Source organism: Amia ocellicauda, chromosome 9 (genome assembly GCF_036373705.1).
Source record: "Amia ocellicauda isolate fAmiCal2 chromosome 9, fAmiCal2.hap1, whole genome shotgun sequence".
NCBI classification, from domain to species: domain Eukaryota; kingdom Metazoa; phylum Chordata; class Actinopteri; order Amiiformes; family Amiidae; genus Amia; species Amia ocellicauda.
In genome coordinates, this window is record NC_089858.1 from 35,299,623 (window position 1) to 35,325,296 (window position 25,674).

The window sequence follows — 25,674 nt, forward strand, 5'->3', positions numbered from 1 at the left end:
CTGGGGAAATGAAACTAGCCTCCGGATCTGTGTGGGTATCGATGATGTCTCCTGCGTACTATAGGTTACAGAGTGCTGATCCCCTCTGGTCAGCAACCATGTGTCTGTGTATGGGAGGGGGTTTCTAACCTGTTTTTCCCACTACTTTGCAAGTCAATATCTACACACAGCAATGTCAGATGTCAGTATGGAGGATAATCCATGCCACAATTTAAAATAAAAATAGAGAAAATAATAAATAAATGTTGACGTTTCAATAAATAAATAAATGGACATTTCTGTATTTCAACAATTAATTTTTAATTTATTTCTACATTAATTTTTTCCCCCCCGTTTGCTGCTTTGCTGATTACATTTCTCAGTGTGCTTTTACATTTCGAGTCGTGGTTCTGGATTTCTTTTTCTTTTTCAATGTGACAAAGCCCCTTCTGTCAATCACAGCTAGTGGGCGGGATCCAGTACGCTTATTTGCCAATCCAATACACTGTGTAGTGGGGTTCCTGTGGGGTTTAAGTTTGTTTTTGTATATAGGTATAAAAACAATACATGTTTTGACTCTTTCAAACTCTAAATTTATACTCAAATTTATTCGATCCACACTACACTCAGTGTATTGGATTAGCCAATAAACACACTGGATCCCGCCCACAAGCTGTGATTGACAGAAGGGACATTGCTGTATTTCTTTTTCAATGTGACAGACGCTTCGAAATGTAAATGGCAAAGCAATAAACAGGAAATTAATACATTAATGTAGAAATAAATGTTGAAATGCATTAATGTCCACTTATGTATTTCAACATTTATTCATTCATTCATTTAATTATTTTCTCTTTTAAATTTTGGCATGGATTAGCCTCCAATATGTCAGATCTATCTATGTCCATCTCTAGTTATATAAAGTGTTGTTAATGACACCCAGGATCCAGCCCATAGAGGCAGGTGGTTAATGACAAAACAAAACAAAGCACAAAAGGTCATTAAGAATAGTTAAAACCTAAAGTTTATTTATAATCATTATTATAAACAAAAATCAATGCATTTCTATTTTCCCATTTAGTTTGTAACCTGCTGTGTAATTATATTGTACAGTTCAATACAATACAGACACTGCTCCCTTGACGTCATTAAAAAACAGACCAATCAAACAAACACAACTACTTCGGTCTTCAGGAATGTGGAGAACAGAGATTGCATAGCATTCTGGGCCGCTGCAGTTTCTTTTGACAGCTTAACAGCCGCAGAGTCCAACTACAGACCCCCAGTGCCAAACGGACCACGTCAGTGCAGAGTGTGCCGTCAACCTGAGCAACAACGAGGGTCTCAGAAACAGTCAAACTGCAGACGAAGGTCGCCATCACATTTCACAAAGACAATTGAGGACAGGACGACATAAAATACAAATTATACAGACACAAAAACAGCACTTTGATGCAATGAGGCTGCACACGTTTTTCCAGGGTGTAAGAAATAGACGATCACAATTTGAATATTTCCCTTTTTAAAACAGAAATTAGCAGATATTTCTTATTACCAGGATTGAGAAAAATGTAGAATCAAGAGTAAACAAAATGATAGGAAAGCAGAAAAGGACATAGGACTGTGAGGCGGTGGGTTTTCTTGCCGAAATCATTAAACACAAGGGGCTGCTGAGCAGAGGAATGTTGTCTGGTTGTTACACAAAGCGAACTTTTAATGAAAATTGCCAAAGGAAAAAACAAATGATCTCTACATAAAATGGCAGCAGCTAGTTTCACCAATTAAAAGAGAAAAACTAAAATGGAATAAACTGTTCTTATGAATGAACTGCATAGTTCTTATGAATTTAGTGGCATTACATCAGCACTTCAAAGCAAATCGATCATAAATTTGGAGGAATATACACTGACGTACAGCTCTAGAATACAGAGAACACTTGTTCATCCCAACAAACTGCCATTCCACGGTAGTTATCTACTCCACCATCGCTGGCACAAGTTACAACTAAGACGCTTCTGCGATTTCCAGGAACCTCAAGACCCGGAACAGCTTTTAAATGGTCTCCGCTGCAACGAACAAGCCCGGGCTCAACACTTTTAATCACTTCTATAGACATCAAAGCATGAACACATACAATGGGATGCATTTGAAAGCCCCTTACTCCTTGAGGGTTATGATTCAGAAGCCTTACTGTAGAAGCAAAGTCACTCAGATTCGCTTCCCCCAGTTCAGACGGTGTATTGTTTAAAGAAAAAAAACACATAACCAAATTAGTGTTTGAATAGCAGAATCAGATAGGTCACAGCACCCACAGACATCACAGTGAGCTTCACATTCTTAATAAAACCGCTTCCTATGTGTAGTGTCACTGTGAAGAAATCTTTAGACCTGCAACTTCGGTCCAAAACACAGACGTGTACAGTTCACAATCTAAGTCTCAGTGACGGGAGGGACAGTGTCCTTCTTCAACCTCACAGAGCGATGCAAACTACAGATAAATAAAATCTCTAATAAAACATGGCATAAAAAAACCACAAATCCTGCCATTCTTCCCACCAATGGCAAGATATAATCTAAAAATCAAGCTTCATACATACATTGTGATTCAGTGCAATACATACCCCAAATATGTCAAATATTATGGGGGTTGAATAAGAACTTGACCACAAAAAAACAAAAACATATAAGCAAAACTGAAACCAGTGTTTGCACAGCCTTGGCATGCCTAGGCTAGTACATCAGACAGAAGCTTCCTGTGCCTTTATAACAGTAGAAAGAAAATACCCATGAAAATCTGAACTAAGAGGCTTGGCCTGGTTTTTCTTCAGTAGCAATTTTATTCAGCAGCACTTTAACACCCTTAGGGTTGTGACGATACTGCACGACTCCAGAACACCACTTTCTACAGCAGGGTTAAGGTCAATTCCAATTCCCTCTCAGGCCCATTCCGAATTCCAAATTCCAATTAATTGTGCCATGGACACAATCGTCTGAAATGGAACTGAAAATGAATTGAGAAAGGAATTGGAAATGGAACCAGAACGGAAAATCTGGAATTGGCCATGACCCGCCGGAACACAGGACAGCTGGAGATCTCCAGGTGATGCTGATGAGGAATTTTTGCCTATCAAATTTGTTCATTTTGAGGTTGTTACTGTATATTTAATTATCCTTCCTATTTAGCAATACATATATTAGGGCCTCATCCCATATCTAGGGGTAATATATATATATATATATATATATATATATATATATATATTCTTGAACAGGGTGGATTGAACACCTAGCAGGGTACTAGGTAAGGTAGGGGAATTTTAGTATTTAAATCACCCAAAAAAGTATAACCAAAATCTGATGTTGTGTAAAACAAAACAGTGTAGGTCTTATAGTTTTGGGTCTGCTGCCAATCTCAGTACAGAGCAGGTTCCCAAACTGTTTGCTGGAAGCATGTTCAGACAGTGGAGAGCAAGAATGAAAGCACTTCCCTGCAGATGTTAACACGCACACATGTGCTGTAAACCCCATATCTGTGCTTGGTATAATCACAGCTGAGGAGAGAGAGACAGAGACCCGAGACTTTTGTGTTGATCAGAAACTCAGTTGGGTTCCCTGGCAGTTGAAGAAGCCCTATGGGAGCCCTGCTAAAAGACACTCGGATATTGAACTATTAAAAACAGATTCTACACTTAATCTTAGCCAATTGGATGAGATAACCAAAAAGGAAACCACTTCATCCAAATTTAGGAGCCCAAAGAGCTCAGAAGAGCCCAGAGCCATGTGGAGACTCCAGGGTTATAGCTGCAGTGGAAAAGGGGACAAGTCCCATCAAAATAACAGTTCTAAACAAATTATACAAATAAAAGGTGTGCAAGACACCTAGAATTTTCCCTATTTTTCCCCATCTTTGGGATTAATCCCCCAAAGTCCAACGATGACATCATGATTACAAAGCATAACGTAGTACAGCGGGACTTCCTTCCCAAAAAGAAGCCGCTCTATGTCCCTGTGCAAGTGTTGTGGTGTGGACACGTCTGTGGAAGTGTGTGTGGGAGGCACTCAATGCAATCTAAACACATCAGATATAAAAAGATATCACACACAAAGGTCACAGACAACACACTGAGCAGAGAACAGAGCCTGCTGGAAAATCCTGAACTATCAGAAAGACCACTTCCTCATTTCCTGCGGCCCTGCCAAATAGATTTTTGCATTGTGCAGAGGGAGGGAAGAGAAGGAGAAAGGAGGAGAAAGGAGACAGAGGGAAAGTCCCTGCAGTGACGCCAGTAGACCACCGGCACAGACGACAATGGAACCACAAACATTTCCCAGCAGGCCAAGGGAGTGACCACAGGGCCATCATTTCAATTGCTAATGAAAAATACCTCTCTGTATGTCACACATATACATAAACCCACACTGAATACAGCAAAAACACCTAGCCCTATCCCACTTAAGTTCAGTCAGTCAGGTGTAGTTTTATGTCACAGATCTGAAGTTATGGATTGGTAGGGAGACAGATTTCCTGGGGTGACCCCCACCAGGCCCAACCACCACCCGACATCTGGTGCATATTTGGGAGAGGCTGAACAGAAAACAGGCTGCACTACATTATCTTACTGTGGGGGGCATCACTGTGTGAACTTCCACTGGTCTCAGCAAAGTGCCAATACCTGTGATCAGAACCACTATGTGAAAGCAATACAGAATAACAACAAATGGGCAGTCAAATGGGGATGACTGGGTCTCTTCTTGCTCTGTGTGACTCCATCAGAAGAAATTCTAAAAGACGGACTGTACTTTAACCCCCATCCCCAATAAAGTGGAATGGTCTACTATAAATGGGGGGTATGCTCATTCAGAGTAACTGAACACTGCCAAACCAATTACAACAGCTCCAACAGTAAGGAATGCAGAAGATGTAGACGCACACTGACCAGGAATGTGTTCGACGCTGTACAAGAACCAGGGTCCTCACAGGAACTCTGATTCAGGGTTTTAGAGGAGGATAGGAAGCCTGATGGCACTCCATTCTAACTGCCTTCCCACACTGATGCTCACCCATGGGATCCACCATGACACGATACAGGAAACAGCTTAGTCTGCACTGCCAATTATAATAACTACAGAATAAAACATACATAAGCCAACAAACCCAAATATAGAAATCAGGCCAGACCATTGCCTATGTACATATGTACAGATAAGAAAAAGTCCTTACATCAGCCGAGGTAATGTGACCTGCTTGCCAGGTGTGCCAGATTACAGATTGGCATTCCCCAATTGTGTGTTCTGCACCAAACAAAAATGATTTGACCAAAGGCAGACAAAATGTTACCAACAAAAATAACCTTAAAAATAACAAAACGGATAAAAACTAAGCCACACACAGGGCCTGCAGGTTACAGCCAACAGCCATAATGCAGAATGGACACTGTTCCTGACACGCACAGGTAGGTTTGGTCTCCCCTTGCTCAGCTCATTTAACCCCCCAAACCCTTTACAGATACAAACTTATTCCCCAATAAAACCCCAGCGCTGCGGCTCTCAGCCCCAGTCCACACTGGCACCCCGCCAGGTCGGCAATTTGGTCCTTTGAGTGCCATGTGTTTTGAACCCATCACTGGTTCACACAGTGCTTAAAATAGTTTAAAAAGGAAAAGGACAGAATTGTGTCTGTGTGTAAGCGTGTCTGTGTGTCCATGTATCTCTGCAAGTGTGTGTGTATGTGTGTGGGGGGGAGAATTCTAAAATATTTGTGTGGACTGGTTAGGGTAAATTTGTTTTTTTTGTTTTTGTTTTTAATGGTGTTTGGTTACATCTCTCAGGAGAGGAGATGAGAAACCAGCTTCAATGATTGACCAGTTAAAGTCCCCACTCCCATCACCGGACTCCCAACTCTATCTCCTCCACTCCCATGGTCTAGCTGTGGCCCTGGGCCCCGCCCTCTGTGACTCCAGCCACAGCAGGGGCCCGGGTGCCGGCCGCCCCCGAGTCCACGAACATGTGCGGGATCTCGCTGCCGAAGTAGATCTTGCTGTTAGCCGCGATGGCTTTGAACTTCATCATCTGCAGGTACTCCGGGGTCAGCTTCAGCTGCAGGGGGCAGAGAGAGAGACAGGTGAGATGGGGAGTAGGGAGAGAAACACAGGGGAGAGATGAAGGAGAGAGGGAAAGGGAGAGACGGGTGAGAGAAAGGGGGAGAGAGAGAGAGAGAGACTTTCTGGCAGAATCAGAGGAGACTCTTTAGGGAGGTTCATGGATTGCACAGCTCTTGGGACTAGTGTAGTCGATGACACCCTCCCTGACATGGACTCCCCCTTCATTAATGCATTCACTGTCAGGCAGCAACCCCGCCCAAGTCAGACAACTAAGGTAACAAAAAAATGGATGTATGCCTCAAATATATGAATATATTAAATATATATATATATATTAAATATATATAAATATTAAAATAATATACAAATACTTTAAGTAGAAAAAACTAAAACACCACCACAAAACACTCAGACATTGAAATAGCTATCAACCAAAACCAATTCAGGGAATCATTTAAATAAAAGTTAATCTCAGGAACTAGCCATACAGAATGGGGACATTTGGAAAAAATAAAACCTATATGCTGAACTCCCACAAAAACCTAAAATTTGAACAGCAACTAATTCAGGAAAACTGAAAAAACCTTCAATCAACAATTAAAACCAATCAAATCTGTGTGAGCAGTAATCTGTAAAGGGTCTTCTGTAGTATTCTCAACCCCAAAATACAGACCTTCCTTAAAGAGCACAGTGTCCTGAGAAAGAGTCTGATTGGCTTCATCCCAAAACTCAGCACCACTGATTGTATCTACAGCCTGCACAGCCTAATAAATACACACATTCATCTAACAAATAAAGGAAACATCTCTGCATGCTTCGTTGGTTTTAAAAAAAGCATTCAACTCAGTCTGGCATGAGGGCCTATATTACAAACTTAGTAGTGTAGTGGGTAAAGTATATAAGAGAGAGAGGTGGGGGAGAGAGACAGGAAGTGAAGGAGGGGAGGAACAAATCAGCAGAAGTGAGAGACACAGGCAAGGGAATCAGGAGGGACAGAAACACAGGTGGTCTTTGCACTGAGATCCCTGCCCTCTGTCCCCCTGGGCAGCTCTTGAGAAATCACAGCTTTATCCCAGATACGGACAGACAGCGGACTGACAGACCTGCAACGTGCAGCCACAAAGGCCAGAGAAGGGCACGGCGAGAGTCAACAGACTGGGGGACATTAGAGACATCAGAGACGACAAGACTTCTGACCGGGAAAGAACATCAATTTGGAAGAAGTGGCTAGTGATTGCACTGAGCCTTGCAATTTCAACTCTTCATTTGTTTTTCAGTAAAAATAAATGTACTCCTCTCCCAAAAAAAAATATGATGAGACTCAAAACAGGGAACTGCCCACAGAAACAATGCAGCGTACAGTGAGGGAAAAAAGTATTTGATCCCCTGCTGATTTTGTACGTTTGCCCACTGACAAAGAAATTATCAGTCTATAATTTTAATGGTAGGTGTATTTTAACAGTGAGAGACAGAATAACAACAAAAAAATCCAGAAAAACGCATCTCAAAAAAAGTATAAATTGATTTGCATGTTAATGAGGGAAATAAGTATTTGACCCCTTTGACTTAGTACTTGGTGGCAAAACCCTTGTTGGCAATCACAGAGGTCAGACGTTTCTTGTAGTTGGCCACCAGGTTTGCACACATCTCAGGAGGGATTTTGTCCCACTCCTCTTTGCAGATCCTCTCCAAGTCATTAAGGTTTCGAGGCTGACGTTTGGCAACTCGAACCTTCAGCTCCCTCCACAGATTTTCTATGGGATTAAGGTCTGGAGACTGGCTAGGCCACTCCAGGACCTTAATGTGCTTCTTCTTGAGCCCCTCCTTTGTTGCCTTGGCTGTGTGTTTTGGGTCATTGTCATGCTGGAATACCATCCACGTCCCATTTTCAATGCCCTGGCTGAGGGAAGGAGGTTCTCACCCAAGATTTGACGGTACATGGCCCCGTCCATCGTCCCTTTGATGCGGTGCAGTTGTCCTGTCCCCTTAGCAGAAAAACTCCCCCAAAGCATAATGTTTCCACCTCCATGTTTGACGGTGGGGATGGTGTTCTTGGGGTCATTCCTCCTCCTCCAAACATGGCGAGTTGAGTTGATGCCAAAGAGCTTGATTTTGGTCTCATCTGACCACAACACTTTCACCCAGTTCTCCTCTGAATCATTCAGATGTTCATTGGCAAACTTCAGACGGGCCTGTACATGTGCTTTCTTGAGCAGGGGGACCTTGCGGGCGCTGCAGGATTTCAGTCCTTCACGGCGTAGTGTGTTACCAATTGTTTTCTTGGTGACTATGGTCCCAGCTGCCTTGAGATCATTAACAAGATCCTCCTGTGTAGTTCTGGGCTGATTCCTCACCGTTCTCATGATCATTGAAACTCCACGAGGCGAGATCTTGCATGGAGCCCCATGTTTCTTCCATTTGCGAATAATCGCACCAACTGTTGTCACCTTCTCACCAAGCTGCTTGGCGATGGTCTTGTAGCCCATTCCAGCCTTGTGTAGGTCTACAATCTTGTCCCTGACATCCTTGGACAGCTCTTTGGTCTCGGCCATGGTGGAGAGTTTGGAATCTGATTGATTGATTGCTTCTGTGGACAGGTGTCTTTTATACAGGTAACGAGCTGAGATTAGGAGCACCTAATCTCAGCCCGTTACCTGTATAAAAGACACCTGGGAGCCAGAAATCTTGCTGATTGATAGGGATCAAATACTTAATTCCCTCATTAACATGAAAATCAATTTATAACTTTTTTGAAATGCGTTTTTCTGGATTTTTTTGTTGTTATTCTGTCTCTCACTGTTAAAATACACCTACCATTAAAATTATAGACTGATCATTTCTATGTCAGTGGGCAAACGTACAAAATCAGCAGGGGATCAAATACTTTTTTCCCCTCACTGTACGTGACTTTGGGCATTTCCCCTCATTAATCACCAGATAATTTGGAACTGCAGTTTTTGACAAGTCAGCCCTCACCCATCCATCGATTATGTCGAACCACAGCACGTAGAGATGTGGCGAACAGACTGTACCCTCCCTGATACCACGGGAGAATGTTCAGATTGTGTGTGTGTGTGTGTGTGTGTGTGTGTGTGTGTGTGTGTGTATTGTTCAGATTGTGTGTGGAGGTGGGGGGGTGGGGCGGATGACAGACGCAAGTCAACTGGAGAGCAGTGAACTCAGGAACCCGCCTGCTGATCACTGCCCACACAGCCCGGCTGCACAGCATCTCCCTCCCCAGTACCGGATGCGGCCCGCCCAGTTGCAGTGTGCCGACTCTGCTCAAGAGAAACTAAATGACCTAAATCGATGACTTAATGAGATGAAAAGCAGACTGAGTAGTGTGTGCTCGGAACAGACTATTTAATATTTGTCCTTAATGCCCCCCACCCACAGACCCAGAAGGTATCGAGTCAGGGATCTCAATGCAAGTTGCTAATGAGTGGACGCTGTCGGCCTGTGTGGATCTGTACGGCGTTGCACACAACAGCCATTTGGCGCCAGGGCAGCCTGCCCTCTCCCTGCCCTCTGCAGGTGTCACCTTGTTGGCCTCGGCGTTCCGCTGGGCCGTGTAGAACTCTGCGTCCGCATGGGCACGCTCCCGGGCCAGGTATGCAGAGTCTGGAGGGAGAGACAGACGGACAGTAAGCATGGGGGAGAGAGGCATAGGCACAGTTTGACTTTCATTTGGGGGGAAAAGTGGGGCAGTATTTGTTTTTTTTTTGTTTTCCCAAATAGCCCAGAAAAACAGGTGTCCACCACATTTGCTACACACAGGCTACAGCGCAGAGTGTGTCACACTAACAGAATACTAGTCAAATAGCATACATAGAGCACAAAGCCAATTTTAATGAAAAATGACCCGCAGTTGCCTCTTAATCACATAAATTCCCACTATCTTCTCCAGGTTCAACCTCGCAAATAAGTCAGATTCCAGTAAAGCCAGTGAAGAAAGTCCTCTCTCTCTCGCTCTCTCTCTCACTCTGGAGTAAAACCAGTTCAAAAGTTGTGTCACTGCGTTCCTGACTGGTCTTGCTCAGAGTGAACTGCACAAGGTAATAGAAGACTGGAGTTGTCTCAATGTTCAGTTTATTCTGAAGTGTCAGTAAAGTGATCTCAAATGCTAAGCCAGCAAAATGCTCAATTTCAGCAGCAGTGAGTGTTAGTTTTCAGTGGGGCTGCTTAAGTTTGTAACAATTTTGTTTTGGCACATCTTAGAACTGAATCGCAAGCCACTGCATTTTTTCATTGCCTCGTCTGAGAATCTCTTTTCAAATTTCTGAAAATAGAACCTCAAGAACCGGGAGATAAAGTTGCTCAGTTTCCTTTCTGAGAAAGCAACAAGGTGGTCTCTGCAAAATTATTTCACCCAAACTTCAGTCCAGTCCCTCTCTTTTGTCCTCTTACCAACCTTTTTAGATTCTCCACCATGGATAAGGCAGAGGCAGAGGCAGAGGCAAGGGTGATATCTTTTAAGTCGCTTGTGCAAAACATGCATACATTTTATCATGTCTTGGAGGACGACCAGATATGAAACGAATTACAGTCTGGTCATTTGCTCATAATGGCCTCTACAGACCACTTCTCTCCTTATTTGTCAAGAGGGAGAGAGACCAGGTCACATTCAGCATGGGTGAGAGGAAGGGAGACTGAAAATACAAGAGGGGATGTGGGTGATTAAGAGCAGTGGTGTAGTCTACGTGATACTCAGGTATACGCCGTATACCCACTAGGAAAGCTCAAGGATTTCCGTATACCCACTTAAAAAGCGCGAGGATACATAACATCGTCTTGTGACAGAACTTTCACACCTTCATTCATAAATTCACCCCATCTGTGATGCGAAGCACTGACTTTTGGACCATTGGGGCTTCCGTGGCCTGTGACCTGGATCTGACATCACCTACCAAGGAACAACAACACAGTTGCTTGGCGGTCATTCTCGGCGCAAGTTTGAAATTAACTAATGTGAATCACTAAAGGAGATATGAAACGAAAGCAAACTCAAACTACACACTTTCACTGTTTTCTTAAGCCTGCAGAAACTACAGAAAATGAGAACAATGCTATCCTACGCGGTACAGAAAACAAGCCTGATGCTATAGTAACGTTATCTGGTAAGTAAAAATAGCATATACGGGTATCATTAACGTTATCATTAACGTAACTGTAACAGCAGGGGATTGTTGGTATATTGAATTGTATCTAGAACTATCTAACTTCACTAATGTTAGTGTGGTGGATCAATGAATGTTGGAGAACGGGAGAGAAAACTTAGATACTGTGTGTGTGTGTCTGTGTACAGTAGTAAAAAGAATAAAATGTTTATATCTCCTTGTTTCAGATGATGAGAGAGATGAAAACTCCTGGCCAGCCCTGTGGACTGAAAGTCAAGCTAGGGAATTTAAAAACAGACATCCTTGGTTAAAGTGGAGGGACAGAAAGTTAGGTAGATATCAGCACACATGCAAAGCTGATATAAACAACTGAAATTCATAAAGTCAACGACTATGCAAATGAGAGTCAATTCATGGTTATCTTAAATGTGCATTAATTAACATTTACACCATTAAATTACTATATGGTAATGTTAGTTATCAATAGTTGTCAGATAATTAGCTATAGAAAGAGTGGAACATTTTTCTCCTTTCGCCTGCTTTTCATGCATTTGTTAGCCATGGTGTTTATTAAATACTTTTGAGTAAATTTTGGCCCTATTCAGCAGATGTTAGTGCTAATATAGATACAAAACTCCCTGGCCCCTAAATGGTGGAACGACCTGCCCACCGAAGTCAAAACAGCAGAGTCCTTGACCTCATTCCGGCGCTTACTCAAGATGCATCTTTTCCGACAGTACTTTTAATATTAGTCCTTTTACTCCCCGTTAGATAGCACTTCACAGTTTTATTATGGTTCTTGCGTTCTTGATTGTTTTCCTCCTTGCTCCCTTTCCCGTAGCCCTCGTCTGTAACCCTACATCTTGACAGCACTTAGCTTTTACCGTCCAGGATGTAGGACCTCACTTACTGTACTTGTGCAAATTGTAAATTTGAATTTGTAAAATGTATTATTTTGAATTGCTATGTTTTAGTTTAATTGAATTTGCAATGATTGATGCCTTGTACTTAACTGTATTTTTGCACTTTGTTTGCACTTATGTTGTAAGTCACCCTGAATAAGTTTGTCTGCCAAGAAATAAATAATAATAATAATAAAAAAATAACAATGATTATGCAAATTAGTCTTGGTTTTGTTTAATTCCAGGTTGTGCTGTTTGCACACTCAAAAAAAGAGTGTCCATATCTGAGGAGTGGGTGTACTTTAAGATCCAGTCCTCAAACGCAAACAGATCAACATCTCTGGCCTCTTTGAGGAATAAGATACGATGACATGAGACATCCAGAGCACACAAAATAGCCCAGGAGCTCACTGAAAAGGGTGGACGGGATTTACTTGGAAATGTGGTGAGAACTGTGTCAGAGACTGTGATGGCTGAGACAGATGCTGTATTCAGAACAGCATACTATCTTGTGAAGATGAACCGACCTTTCACTGACCATGACAATCTCACTGAGCTGAAAAATGGGCACTAGTCTGCACTCAAGGTACAGTTCATAGCAAAAGAGATGCAGAAAAAAATTGTTCACAGTATTGTGTCGTCTTCAAGCAAGTTGTCTGTTCTCATTGACGAGGCTACATCTCTCAGCCACAAATCTGCCCTGATTGTCAATGTGAAAACCTCAGTACTCCTGAAATTGTGTTCCTGGAGCTTGTTGAGCTAGAGAGCCAAAGGGCAGAGGATATAGAAGAAGCTCTACTTAACTGTTTGGACACTGCAGGCTTCAGTGAAGAGTGGTTTCAAAAAAACTGGGTCTCTTTTGTTTCTGATGGAGCCAGTGTCGTGTTAAGCAAGAACTCTGGTGCGGCAATCAGGCTGACTGCAAGGTACCCAAACCTCTTCACATGGCACTGCATGAACCACCATTTGGAACTGGCTGTATCTGATGCCGTGGATGAGGTTCAGGCAGTCAACCACTTCAATGTGTTCCTGAAGAAGATCCACAATCTCTACAGTCAGTCCAATAAAAATTCATGGGAGCTTCTGGAAGCAGCTCAAGAAGTGGGCTCACAAGTCCTGAAAATTGGCAGAGTTTTAAGTACGCGATGGGTGGCCAGCAGCTTCCGTTCTGTAAAGGCTGTGTGGAGGTCGTATGAAGCACTCAACAGACACTTTGAAAATGCTGCTGGAGACCAAACAAGAAACACCAAAGAGAGACAAACTTACAGAGGCCTGGCATGTCATATGCAAAGCAAGGAATTCCTGTGTGACCTTGGACTCATGTATGATGTACTCATGTCTGAACTTGCAAACCTGTCTAAGCAACTCCAGGCCCATTCAATCACACTCTTGAGAGCAGTCCAGCTTCTGAAGCGCACCATCAGAGTGCTGGCATCATTCACCGACACCCCAGGAGAGAAATCAGAGGAGACACTAACAGCACAGGCTTTGGGACATTTTGGATCCGTTCCCTTGGAGTCAAATGCAAAGCTCACACCAATCAATGCAAAGCAGTTCCTACAAAGTCTGATCAACAACATGGAGAAGCGCCTCTCATTTGAAGATGAAATGCTTCATGATCTCAGCATTCTGGATACAGGCAACTGGCCATCAACACCTGGCATACGGCATGGTGAGACACAAGTGAAACGACTGTGCAGGCCGTTCAATCTTTGTGATGAGCAAGCTGTTAATGGTATGAGAGATTTCCTTGAGCACCCAGACAGTGAGCCTGAAAGCCTAAAACCACTCATATGATGCATGCAGACCATCCCTTGCGGCACTGCCGAGTGTGAAAGGGGCTTCAGTCTCATGAACAATGTATCCACGGACAAAAGATCTACACTGTTGTCCAATGTAAGTAATTTGATGATGATCAGCATCAATGGGCCCCCTGTAAGACATTTTGAGCCAAGGAAGTATGTTACAACATGGTTGAGAAGCCATTGCTATGCCACACAAGCCCCTCAGATGCTTGCAATGCACACCTCAGATGCCCGAGTACAAATATATTTGGAAAGCTTTGTAGACTACCAGGCTACCCACCCTCCCCCCCACAGTGACTTAGTGAGCCCACCCCAAGGACACTGCCAGCAATCTAGGTGGAACAGGAGCTTGGCTGTCTGTAAGTGTTCCATTCTTTTTCCAGGGCCTGTGCACTAACACAGTGAACCCAGTATGGATACTTTGATGATGTTAAGTGCCTTTTCAGCCTTCATTTATTGAGGTGAAGCTAATTTGTTAATTAACCTTGTTTGTTTTTTCTTATTTGAAGCTTATTTGTCTTGTAGCAGTTCCTGGATGCTTTCTCATGCATTTAAGCTGATATGGTACATAGCCTAGGTTTGACAATGGTTTTGGAAGATAAGTGTGCTTGAGAAGATGTGGACCACTTTTTGTGTCCTCATAATTCAGTTCATAATATTCTGTAATGAATGAGTGTTGGTGATAGAACTGCACAAATGTTCATTGTTAATACTGCTACTGATAAGCCTCAGCTTTCCATTATTGTTAATAATAGTTGCAACTTGCACTCTTAAATGTGCATTGAAAATTGCCAGCTGATAAAACCTGTGCTCCAGGAACCATATTCATATAACATCTAAGGCTAAATGTAGCACTTAACTGGCTGAGTTAGATGGTGATTAACACTGAACAGTAGAAAATCAGTCCAGTCTCCCCAGCTGTCAATGTCATTGGCTGTTAAAGTCTTGTGTTGCTTATAATAAACTGACATGTTGATAACACATAAGCAGTTTTTCAGAATGCTTTCAATTACATGTAGATGCATACTGTATGCATAAGTGAGTGTGGTGGTGCTTATGGGGTGTCGCTGGGAGGGAAAAAATCACAGTATACTCACTACAAAAAACTAGACTACACCACTGATTAAGAGATACAGTGAATGTGAATCAGAGAGAGAATCACATAATTCCCTGAACTCCCAAAGGTTGGGAAACATTTGCCGGAACCCAGAGTTCACAGCACATCACCACAGTCCTTCATCATGGTAAAATATTTGGACAATGACTGGATTTTAGCAATAGTGAACCTTTTACTAACAGCTTGTCAGATAAGACCTACTACAAAATCAGGGTACAGACAAACATAGCACTTTTACACCGACACAGTGCCGGAGCTGGTGCTCGGCCAGGGAACCAGTTAAACTTTTTATGAGCCGACCTGCATTTCCACCGGTTTAAGAAATGAACGCTTATGTAACTGGATGTGGTGTATTTCTACTTTTATTCTTGTTAGAAAAAAGCTGGATATAAAATTGGCATTATGTAAAACCCTTGATTAATATAGGCTAGCCTACTGATTATGAACACGGCTTGTTTTGGGGGTATTTTCCGTGCAGTCATGGGGAAATCAATGAACTGGCAATGATCTCAGGTGCTGTTAATGCCATAATGTTTGATGGGAAATACTGAAGTGTTGCTCTCATTCACAGACCACTGTTTCCTGTTGATTTCTCTCATCATTCTTCAAAACTCTCCTCTCTGTTATTATAATTTTTTTTTAAATGGTGGCTGAACTCAAGCAAATCACTTTCTGTGGCGACGACTGCTCCCCAGACTCTGACGTCACAGGTTCCTTGACTCCAAACCAGCAGGTTTATGGTGCTGGCACGGAGCAGCTTTTGCTGGCTGAGTATTTTTTTTTGCGGTGTAAATAGCAGAACGGTTCCAGATTAGGCAGATTAGTCGGTGGAAAAGTGCTAACAGGAGACCACTACAGCCCATTTACTGGCCATCTTGGTATCCAGTGAGGGAGGCACACACTGACGCAGATAGAAAAGACAGAGAGAGACAGACCTTCAATCTCTGAAATCTTCTTCTCTGTCTCCTTCTCCATTACTTTCTGTCCATACTTGATCTCTGCCACCTGGGCCTGCTTCTCTGCCTCTGGGAAAGGAAAATAATCAGTTACAGATCAATTAATCAACTGAATCAATAACCCAATGCCAGACTCCAGTACAGCACAGAGCCTGCTCTGACAAAGGCCCTAGACCAGGGGTTGGCAAAATACAGTCCGTATATAAGGCCCATATAACATCTCCGTGCGGGTCACCAGCACTCCTGGCTACAAGCTTTCACTATTACAATGAACAGAATCAGATCATTGCCTGTTGTCCGAATATTTAAAATTTAAACATTTAAACACCATTGAAGCAGTGGCAATCGGACTCCTTTATGGGAACTCATTTTGTCAGCGAACACTGTAAATAAAAAAAAGAATGCAAAATAAAATGCATTCTCTGTATACAGGGTATCTATCATTACTGCCCTGCGTTTGGCTATTTTTATGTTGCTATGGTGAAGCGTTCAGAGAAAACGCTTGAATATTTTTGTGGGAATTATTTTACTACGTGACACTGCAATGGAGGAGTAGAATATAAAAAAAATGAATTTATCAAAAAAAAAGGAAAGTAGACAACGAACGCAGAGTAATGGACATCAAAACACCTTTGCACTGGTGTGGCAGGAAAAGCTTAGTTTGCAAAGGAAGTGAGGCAGCATTCAAAGAATACAATTAAACTGGCATTGAGAGCAAACATGCATCGAAATAGAAGAACGTGTCTGCCGAAGAGAAAGAACAGCGCTAGAGATGGGTGATCGAATGCAAAAGGAGCAATGTTTCTATTGAGAAAAACTCAGCGCAGAGCCGAGCAGCCATTCAGTGTTAGTGATTTATATAGGATTCTTTTGCGTTTTAATCCCATTTACAAACGTTTTACGATTAAAATGAAGATGGTTCAGATTAAGTTATTCTAAATATAAACTTACTAAATGTAAATTTGTAAAGTTGCTTTCTGTTGCAAATCGTTGTTTAGTATGCAATCAGTATGAAGATCCCAAGACTAGCCTAGACTTGTTTTCGGCAACACCATCCCATTTCCTGGTAAACCCGCCTTGTACTTCATTGGCAAATCGGCCGCATGCATAGCAAGACAGACAAGCGTCTCTGATCTTTGATCTGCACAAATCACATGGCTTAACCCACCCCACCACACAGTATTGCTACCGGGTGAAAAGTATCATTAGGAGAAAGAAATCAGTAACTTGGTGGAAAAAAATACACATAATGATCCGATCTGCAATTGCTGTATCAGTTTGTTGGGCAGTTTTTGACGAGCGGATCAATATTTGACCAGTTTGCTGATAAATATGGACCGGATGGGGGAATCTGAATCGGTGCAGTCGTATTTCAAACAGCTGGACCGGCGTAACGATTTGAATTGGTGAATCGATGTAATCAATTTTTTTAAAACATCACCCGTACAACTCAACCACGAACATCACACCACACGTCTAATTTAAAAAAGAACATATGAACAGTTAGCAAATAAACTAATGAAGTGCTCAATATCACAAATCTAATAATTAGCTACACTTTGTTGTGGAAAGATGACAATGTGATATTTAAACAGTAGCTGGTGAGGTGATATCATTACAAAAATGTGTGGCCCATGAGGGCTTACCAAAAGCATGGAGTGGTCCCCAAGAAAATGATTTCCCACCCCTGCCCTAGACTGACACAAGCTCCTCCCAGCATGCCCAAGCCACTCCCCCAGTTGTGTTCACACGCACCAATCACAGCTCTCTTCCTCTCTGTCTCCGCCTCCTTCTCCACCACTTTCTGTGTCTGCGCTGCAATCAGCAGCTTGGTCTTCTCACTCTCCCTAGTGGAAAAACAGAGAACAGGAAGCAGGTCAACACAGCTCCACGCACAATACAGGGCACTCCAGACACACTGCTCCCCCCCAACCACAGCTCTATCCACAACCAGGATGAGATCCACCACTGAGCTCAGTTCCTTCTGCCCAATTCCACTTCCACCTTCATTCGATTCACCCTCATTGTACTGAATTCCAGTTCTGGAACATTGTACACATTCCAGTTCCAGAATTCAAGAAGTAATTAGGTTGTATATACTGTAGAGTGGTTTCACACACACATATACATATAGATATATACACATACATAATTCAGTGTCATACAGAGCAGTGATAGCCACATTAAAGACACGGCAGACTCTAGCAATTAAAGTGCAGGAAAACAATCAGGAGCTCTTGTAGGACACATCCCAGAAGATACAGATGGCAGCTGTACTACCTGAAGAAGGCCTCAGTCACAGGTGTCCCACGGTTTCAGCCTGAGTTTAATCCTGGATTTGGCTTTATAGGTATTGGACCACAAGTGCTTTATTGTGCCTGTTTATTTAACTGCTCTGATGGAGGATCCCTTGTAAAGGAGTCGCATAGGCTCAAATAAATAAATAAAAACATACGATTAATTATGGTAATTCAATTTAAATTATGCCCTTTCTTTCTGTGTAGCAATCATGCTTAAAAGCACTACAGCTGCCATTCACAGTTCACACTGTGCCTAGACACCCCCAACCACTGACAGAGACAGTAATGAGAGAAAGGGTGAGGGCCCCCCCAGTTGTGATCCTCGGGGGCCATGACAGTGAAGCTCACATCAGCTCGTAGTTCCGCCGTATGGATTCTGGGATGTTGGGTTTGGTGACGCGGACGGCCTGCAAAGAGCGAGAGAGGGAGAGCGAGAGGGGAACAGAAACACGGGTTTGAGGTCAGACTCGACAGGCAGATGTAGCTTACATTGAGAACCATCTGCTCCCAGATCCCGTTTTATTCATGAATGCAATGATTTAGAAAGGGCTGCGTAAGTAACTGCTGAACTGACTAATCATGCTGCTGCGAAGTCCGACACCCCGATCTAATAAATGTAGAAAAACATTTGGAAAAACAACAAATAAAATACATCCTACTAAGGGCTCTGGCTCTTTGTGCAAAGGACGACAATACATTTGAAACAGACAGAAACCGCTACAGACGCAATATAAAAATTATTTTGCTGACAAGAGGACACCACCACACACTGATCACATGCTCCACTCCTAAGGTTATTATTGTACTGATGTCCAAGACAAACACATCTGCAAGTACTGGAAACTGAACTCATTACAATAATAACCATCAGTTCAGCTTCTGCATGTGAAGGATGAGAAAAACACGGCCTGGCCACCGAACGCAATCCTTTCTGGCAAACAGTCCAAAAGCAAAGGCATACGTAGTCTGGCAATGGCATTGAGGGAGTAAGTAGAATAAGCAAACTTCACAAGGGAGAGATTGCAGCTTCAGGCTGCGGGGCTTTCCATTTATGAGCTTTTAGATCTTCTTGGCATCGGTCTTTTTAACAGGAAATTGTCCTTGGACATATCTGAAACACTAAATGTCAAGCCTACCGAAAAGAGAGGAAGATAACTAAGAGTTAAGGCAGATATATGGGGTAAATGTTGACAGGGAGACAGCTGGAGAGTTAAAAAGGAGAAGGTAGAAAGCAGCAGAAAGTTGTGGGAAGGAGTTGTAACTACTGAGAAAGCACACCTGCGCAGTGAAGTGGTAGGTCTTGTTTTTGACAGCGTGAAATCTGGCTTATTTCTACAATTCCCATTAAGGGTTTCTGTCTGTAGAGCGCTCTGTGGCTCAACCAAACACAAATTGCATGACTTTAAAAGGCCACAGAAGAATCAGCTAGAAAAGTGTATCCCATTTAGTGAATCCAACAGAGGAAAGACCCGCACATAGGAGGTGCACAGGTGAAGAATTATTAATGAAGTCCTCTGAAAGGAGTTTATCTAGTGCCCACAGAATTAAGTTTTAAGGACTTGCATTGAAAGCAGTTTCTTATTTTGGACTTTGTAGAGGCTCTTCAAAAAGCCAAGTAACAAAGAAACTACATCTTAAATCTTTTCAGGACAAGCGCCAATAAAGGGTCAGGGTTAAGGGCCTCCAGATCTACAGCCACGGCCAGGCAGTATTCAATGGTATGCAACAAAACTAAACAAAATCGGCACTAGTGTGGAATGGCCAAAACAGAGACGAGCTGTTTTGTGCCCGTACTAAAAACCTGGAAGGCAGCTGTGCCGGCAAACCACGCTGTTCACTAAGGTTTCGGTCAATTGTTCTATATAATCGTTATTGCTATTATTACAATAATTACCAAAGCTTGTATTATTAATTCTGTAAGCCAGTCAAAAATCCACAAATGTACCGAGACTGGAGGGGGAAGAGGGCAGAAAAAAAAAAGTTAAATCCCAACGTAAGTAAAGTAAAAGGTTCAATTAGATCGGATTAGGTTGCTACATAAGCACACTGAGGATGAGTCACAACTTGCGGCTTGTTTTATTTGTACAAAGAAAACAGATGATTTACGGTAAAGCAGTGTGTGTGTGTGCATATGCATGTGTGTGTGCGTGCATGCATGCGAGTGTGTGTATGTATGTGCGTGCATGTGCATGTGTATGCATGTGAGAGTGTGCAAGAGCCTGGAGGCACGAGTGTCTGGCTGCTTCGGTCTGATCCACACATTCCAAGAGTTAGAGCTTCCTTGGAATAATGCAGCTGCTCAGACAGACACCGGATTGCATAACTCTGCCATAGAGACAGGGAACAAGCCAAACCGCCGCTAGAGCCGAGGGGAGAACGTGCCGAGCTGCTGCCACTGCACTCACCTGTATGACGATGCCAGGGGCCATGGCAGTGAGGTCCTTCTGCAGAGCCAGTTTCAGGTTCTCGTCGATCTGATCTGAGGAGACCAAGGCAGGGGACAAGCTTAGGATACAGGAGTGGGGCCTTTAATTCCCCCCGTTTTGTAAAACCTACTGTAGGACCGGAAAACCTCTTGATTCGCTTCCATAGCCCGCCGCCCCCACACACAGTTTCGTCTAATTAGCTCTCTGCCAAAAAAAACTAACACAAAATAAATACTTAATGTGCTGTGGACTGATACTGAGAGGATCTGAGTGCCCCCTGGTGGTACTGCGGGCACAGCATCCGAGATGCAGGCAAGAAGGAGAGGGAGAGAGCGGGTGGGGGGGCATGAACACCGTGTACTGGGACTCCCCAGGCGGACACAGCTGCCAGGTCAGGTGATTTTACTGGTGACTGACTGCTTCTAGATCCCCATTTTATGCATTCACTTATTTAAGAAGAAGGGGTTGTGCAAGTACAAACCAGCCAAACCCACAAATTAATTCTCAAGACCCGAGTTAAAGATGTCTGACCACCTGATAATGTAAAATAATGTAAACAAAAATTTAAATAAGTGTTCTAGACCACTCTCAGAGTTCTATTCATCAGCCTCCACCCCCCCGGCCACGGACAGAACTGTACGCATCCGTCACAGGCAGACATGACCTCACGTCCTGTGGTTGTGCAATAAAATTAAATAACACAACTAATAACGGCCAACAATGACAACAGTAAAGTGCTTGCTCTTACCGAACAGCCCGATGTAGACCTCCTGCAGAGTGTGCACGCTGCAGAACTGGTTCAGCTCGTGATGGATCTTGTTGAAGATCAGTGCCTTGTCGTAGTCGGCGGTGAAGTTCCTCACGATATCGTACACTACAGCAAGGGGCACAGAGCCATACGACAAGAGGTAAAGGGAGAGCAGAGAGAGATACAGACAGAAGTGAAGGGAAGGCATGGGATGGCACAGTTCTCAGCACACAAAACACTGCCGTTTGCATTTTAAACCCCTCAGAACCCAGAGTGACCTAAACTACTGGTCAAAAGATTTAAAACACCTCAATGTCTCCAGTTTTTATTGAAATGTAGACAGGTTAATGTCTCAATGTACTCTGAAATTAAGGTATAGAACAAAAACAATTGGACATTATGGAATTTTGTTTAACAAAATTTAACTCCTTAAACTGACAAACCCCTCGGGCACCAAATCCATGTGCTTCTTTTTAATCCCATGTGTACTCTTCACTGTTGTGTTTGCCAAGTGTTTGGCATCCCATGAAAATTTTGTTTTTTAAGCCCCCCACCCCCAATCCGCATTCTGAAATGGGGGGTGGGGGGATACTTGGTCTGAGTAGCAATACAAAATCTCAGAAAATATTGACAATTATGGCGTATTCTGGAACCAGACAGTCTACTGATCGAAACAAGACCCTCCACGTTTTGGTAGAAGCACCACACACCTGTAGAGAGCTAAAAATGTCAAGATGGGAAAACTCTGCTTACAGTGTACTAATACACAACGATTTTACATAATTGCATCTGAACTTCTCTGTGTCTGATAGAACATCAAATATAATAAATAGTTAGGTTGTTCTGAACAAAACAAGCCTATTTGCAAAGAAATCCAATGGAAATTGAGTGTTCTGTGACTGTCTGAATGAGACCCCCCCAGGAGCAGACTGCACGTTTACCCCCCGGGCTCTGAATGATGGTGGGCGACACGGAACCTGTAAATCGGATGTGTTTGAGAGTGAAACGCGCTGGTAGCCAAGAGAATAAGCTTTCAAACGATGTGCGCATTGTAGGAATACAGTGTGACTTCTATGCACAGGAGCGGCGTGTAACACTGACAAATAATGCTTAAGAGGGTGTAGTAATAGTATATAATTCTGAAATATACATTATTTTTCAGTCTTTGGTAACCTTACCTTTTTTAACCTCTGGAAGTTTACCGCTTACCTTTGTACTATTTCAGGTTATTCACTGGATTTTAACTACTTAAATGTCAATAAAAAATAGGGGTGTTCAAAAACTTTTGACCGGTAGTGTACGTCATAAGCTAAACAGAAATCTATACGAGGTACGAAGCTGGCCTGTGCGCAGGACAGATACATCCCATATATAAGTTATATCTTAAGAACGACAAACTGTTATTGACAGGGGGAAGGAATTCAATGTAACTCCTTAACAATATTCCTACCTTTATCTTCATCTCTGATAAAACACATATAGGAACTCAATTAGCCTGACACCTAAATAATACTCACAATATACATGCTGAACTGCGATACTGCTGAATACCCCCTGTATTACATTAGTCGGTTGCCTGCCCCATTTTAAGGCCTAATTTCATCACTTCCATTAATTTAAATCCCAGATTCAACAACCTAACTTAAACTGTAAAAACATTCCTTAATAAAAACTAAGAGGATCAAGCTACTCTGCAAGAGAAATCTGAACACCTCTCTCTAAATGACACGAACAATGCATTTACTCGCTACAGGCCAGGGGCACTGTGGGGCAGAGAGCATTACCTGCTGAGGGGATGAGGAAGTTTACGACCTCGATCCTGTCGAAGTAGATCATCACCCCCCCGCTGCAAACAGACCACAGGTGCATCAGGGAGGAAATGAGACAAACCAAAAAACACACACACACACAAATCACACTTTCCCTTTTTCACACAATACAGACTGTCCAGGCTCCCTCGTGGTGACAGAAGCACATTCTCACAGTCAGTTTATCTTCCTCGGCGCAGAAAACCCAGCAGGGTCAATCCAGTATCATTCAAAATAGCAGATTTATTATTATTTAAATTATTATAATAATTATGATTAAGTCTAGGTCTTATGTAAAGAAAATCAAGCTAGTCTGTTACCTTGTGCCACAGGGGACGTTCTTAACCTCATCGGTCTGGAGCGTCGTCTGAGGAGGAAAGATCAAGAGGTGACCTGACACAGACGAGAGTGCAGGGACAGATTTATGAAAGCGCGCATACATACACATCCACACCCACCCTCACTCACTCACTCACTCACTCACTCACCTGGACAGATTTGAAGGAGGTGATGAAGGGCAGCATGAGGTGGAAGCCAGGGCCGCTGGTGGAGGTCAGCAGAGCACCACCCCTGCAGCAGAGAGAGGGCAGGACGGAAGTTGAGGATGAAGCAGGAGCAGGAAATGAGGAAGAGAAGATGGTGAAGTGTCAGAAGATAGGGTGTGGGTGAAGAAAAAGAAGACAACACTGTAACCAGAACATCCCCCAGTAGGTGACCTGTGCTGGAGCTGGGGAGCCAGCAGGACAGGCCCCCGGCTCTGGCCATCAGCCCACTGACCTGTAGTACACCCCGATGTGGCCCTCCTCGATCTTATGAACCGCAGAGAAGAGGGCGGCGGCGGTGAACGCCAGGAGGATGGAGGCGATGGCCCCCAGCTGTGTCATCCTGCAGGGAGAGGGGAGAGTCAGTGTCTGTGGAGACGTGTGGAGAGCACTTCCACAGCTTTGACTGCACTGCTTTAGATATCTGCATGCATTTTGGAAGGATACACCACAACCAGGTTTATGTCAAAATTATACTCATTTTATGAAGATGCTGGAGAAGTAAATACTTTTCAAGGTGCTTTCAAGGAATTGGTCTTTTCCTTGCAGACCTGCAAGCGGCCACTGGGAACACTGACCTACTCTCGCGATAAGAGGGTTCACCTTCGAGATCCGTGGATGTTACCTGTTAGTATTTAACGTGTCCCTTATAATCCACTTTACCGGCCATCGGCAGCCTGGGGCGCCATGAACAGCCCACTCATGCCAGCCTGCATCTGCTGTGACTGGCTTCTGCCCTGACTGCTCTTACACAATATACAGCTGGGCGGCATACGGTGACATTTGTTAGTCGAAAACATGCAAAACGAGAAGACACGCTGCTCCGTTACCACACAGTCTGCACCGCACACTTTACATAGATGTCGTGTTTTCTGTGACATAGTTTATTTCTAAAGTTTCTTTAAAACTGCAAATAACACAGCGCGTAAACAAACATCCCGACAGAGAAATCGAAAGGCCCGAAGAAAGTTTTTTTTTTTTTTTAAATACCGTAAGCATTCACGATCAAAGTCAAACTGTGCAATTGCATTTCGGGCGAGAAACGCCACTGTCGCCTACAGCAGCTCATTTCCTAACTCGTCTGTTTGGGATTGATTTATTTCACCTGCTCTGTTTCTGTGCGGTCGCTCCAATGTGGACAAAATAATCACCTGCACGGCCACTTCCGGGGGAAAGCGACTCCTACGTCATCAGAATGCGCCCACACTTGTGACCTTGTGCTGAAGGGACGTGTGTTGTTCTGTTTTGTGCCAGCAGGGGGAGACACAGCCCGTTTAATTGTGTAGCATGTCCGATTACTGCGCTATCGTCCTGGGACCCACTGCTTACTCAGTTTTATATAAATACTAACCAATTATATACACATACCAATGGCATTATTTCCAACCGCCTACTGCTAATTTACATCAATATATGATTAAACTATGTATTTTGTTCCCTTAGAGAAATATTATTTTTAGACCAATTGTGGTTAGGGTGGGAGTACAATATGTGGCTAACTGGGATGTCTTTTCTGTTTTTAATAGCTGAGTGTTGTCTGTGTTCTTTTTGTTGCTGTTGTTTGATGTACCTTTTTCGGTGGGTCAAGTCACAGAGGCTATAAGAGCAGTTCTGCCTGAGCTGAGCCGCGGTGTTAAAGAAAGAAAGGAAAAGAAAAAAATAAACAGAAAGAATGAGAGAGAGAGAGAGAGAGAGAGAGAGAGAGAGAGAGAAAGCTGTCAGAGTTCATTAAGTGTCGAGGGAACAATGCAGACACTGGCAACACAGGCACCGCGGCCTGCCGATCATTAATCACCGCTGACAGGGAGCAGGGAGAGCTGCCAGGGCTCTGGTAGTCATTACTGCACAGAAAACACAGCACAGCCCTTTAAAA

General features: G+C 43.2%; 1 protein-coding gene across 3 annotated transcripts; it reads right to left on the reverse strand.

The window, feature by feature from the left end:
- Positions 1 to 985: 985 nt before the first annotated feature.
- erlin2 (ER lipid raft associated 2) lies at positions 986 to 24,975 on the reverse strand. 3 transcript variants are annotated; one of them, XM_066714250.1, is made up of 12 exons: positions 24,907 to 24,975; positions 24,037 to 24,144; positions 23,748 to 23,829; positions 23,580 to 23,626; positions 23,236 to 23,297; positions 21,452 to 21,577; positions 20,683 to 20,756; positions 18,626 to 18,684; positions 17,733 to 17,824; positions 15,957 to 16,046; positions 9,622 to 9,701; positions 986 to 6,075 (listed from the first exon to the last, which is right to left on the reverse strand). In XM_066714250.1, the coding sequence occupies exons 2-12, from the start codon at positions 24,141 to 24,143 to the stop codon at positions 5,902 to 5,904; spliced, it is 993 nt and encodes a 330-aa protein (XP_066570347.1). In that variant the 5' UTR covers position 24,144; positions 24,907 to 24,975; the 3' UTR covers positions 986 to 5,901. The 3 variants fall into 3 exon arrangements, with proteins under 3 accessions (XP_066570347.1, XP_066570348.1, XP_066570346.1); XM_066714251.1 differs by having other exon boundaries at positions 21,452 to 21,580; positions 24,907 to 24,950; XM_066714249.1 differs by lacking the exon at positions 24,907 to 24,975 and adding an exon at positions 24,792 to 24,884 and having other exon boundaries at positions 21,452 to 21,580.
- Positions 24,976 to 25,674: the final 699 nt, after the last annotated feature.

Bases quoted from the DNA above. Each gene is read 5' to 3' on its own strand.
- erlin2 (XM_066714251.1), bottom strand. From the start codon at position 24,143: ATGACACAGCTGGGGGCCATCGCCTCCATCCTCCTGGCGTTCACCGCC. The intron at 20,757-21,451 runs GTAAGAGCAAGC...TGGTCTCCTCAG, and splicing joins GGTCTACATCGGGCTGTTCG to ATCAGATCGACGAGAACCTG. The intron at 6,076-9,621 runs GTGACACCTGCA...TGCCCCCTGCAG, and splicing joins GGAACGCCGAGGCCAACAAG to CTGAAGCTGACCCCGGAGTA.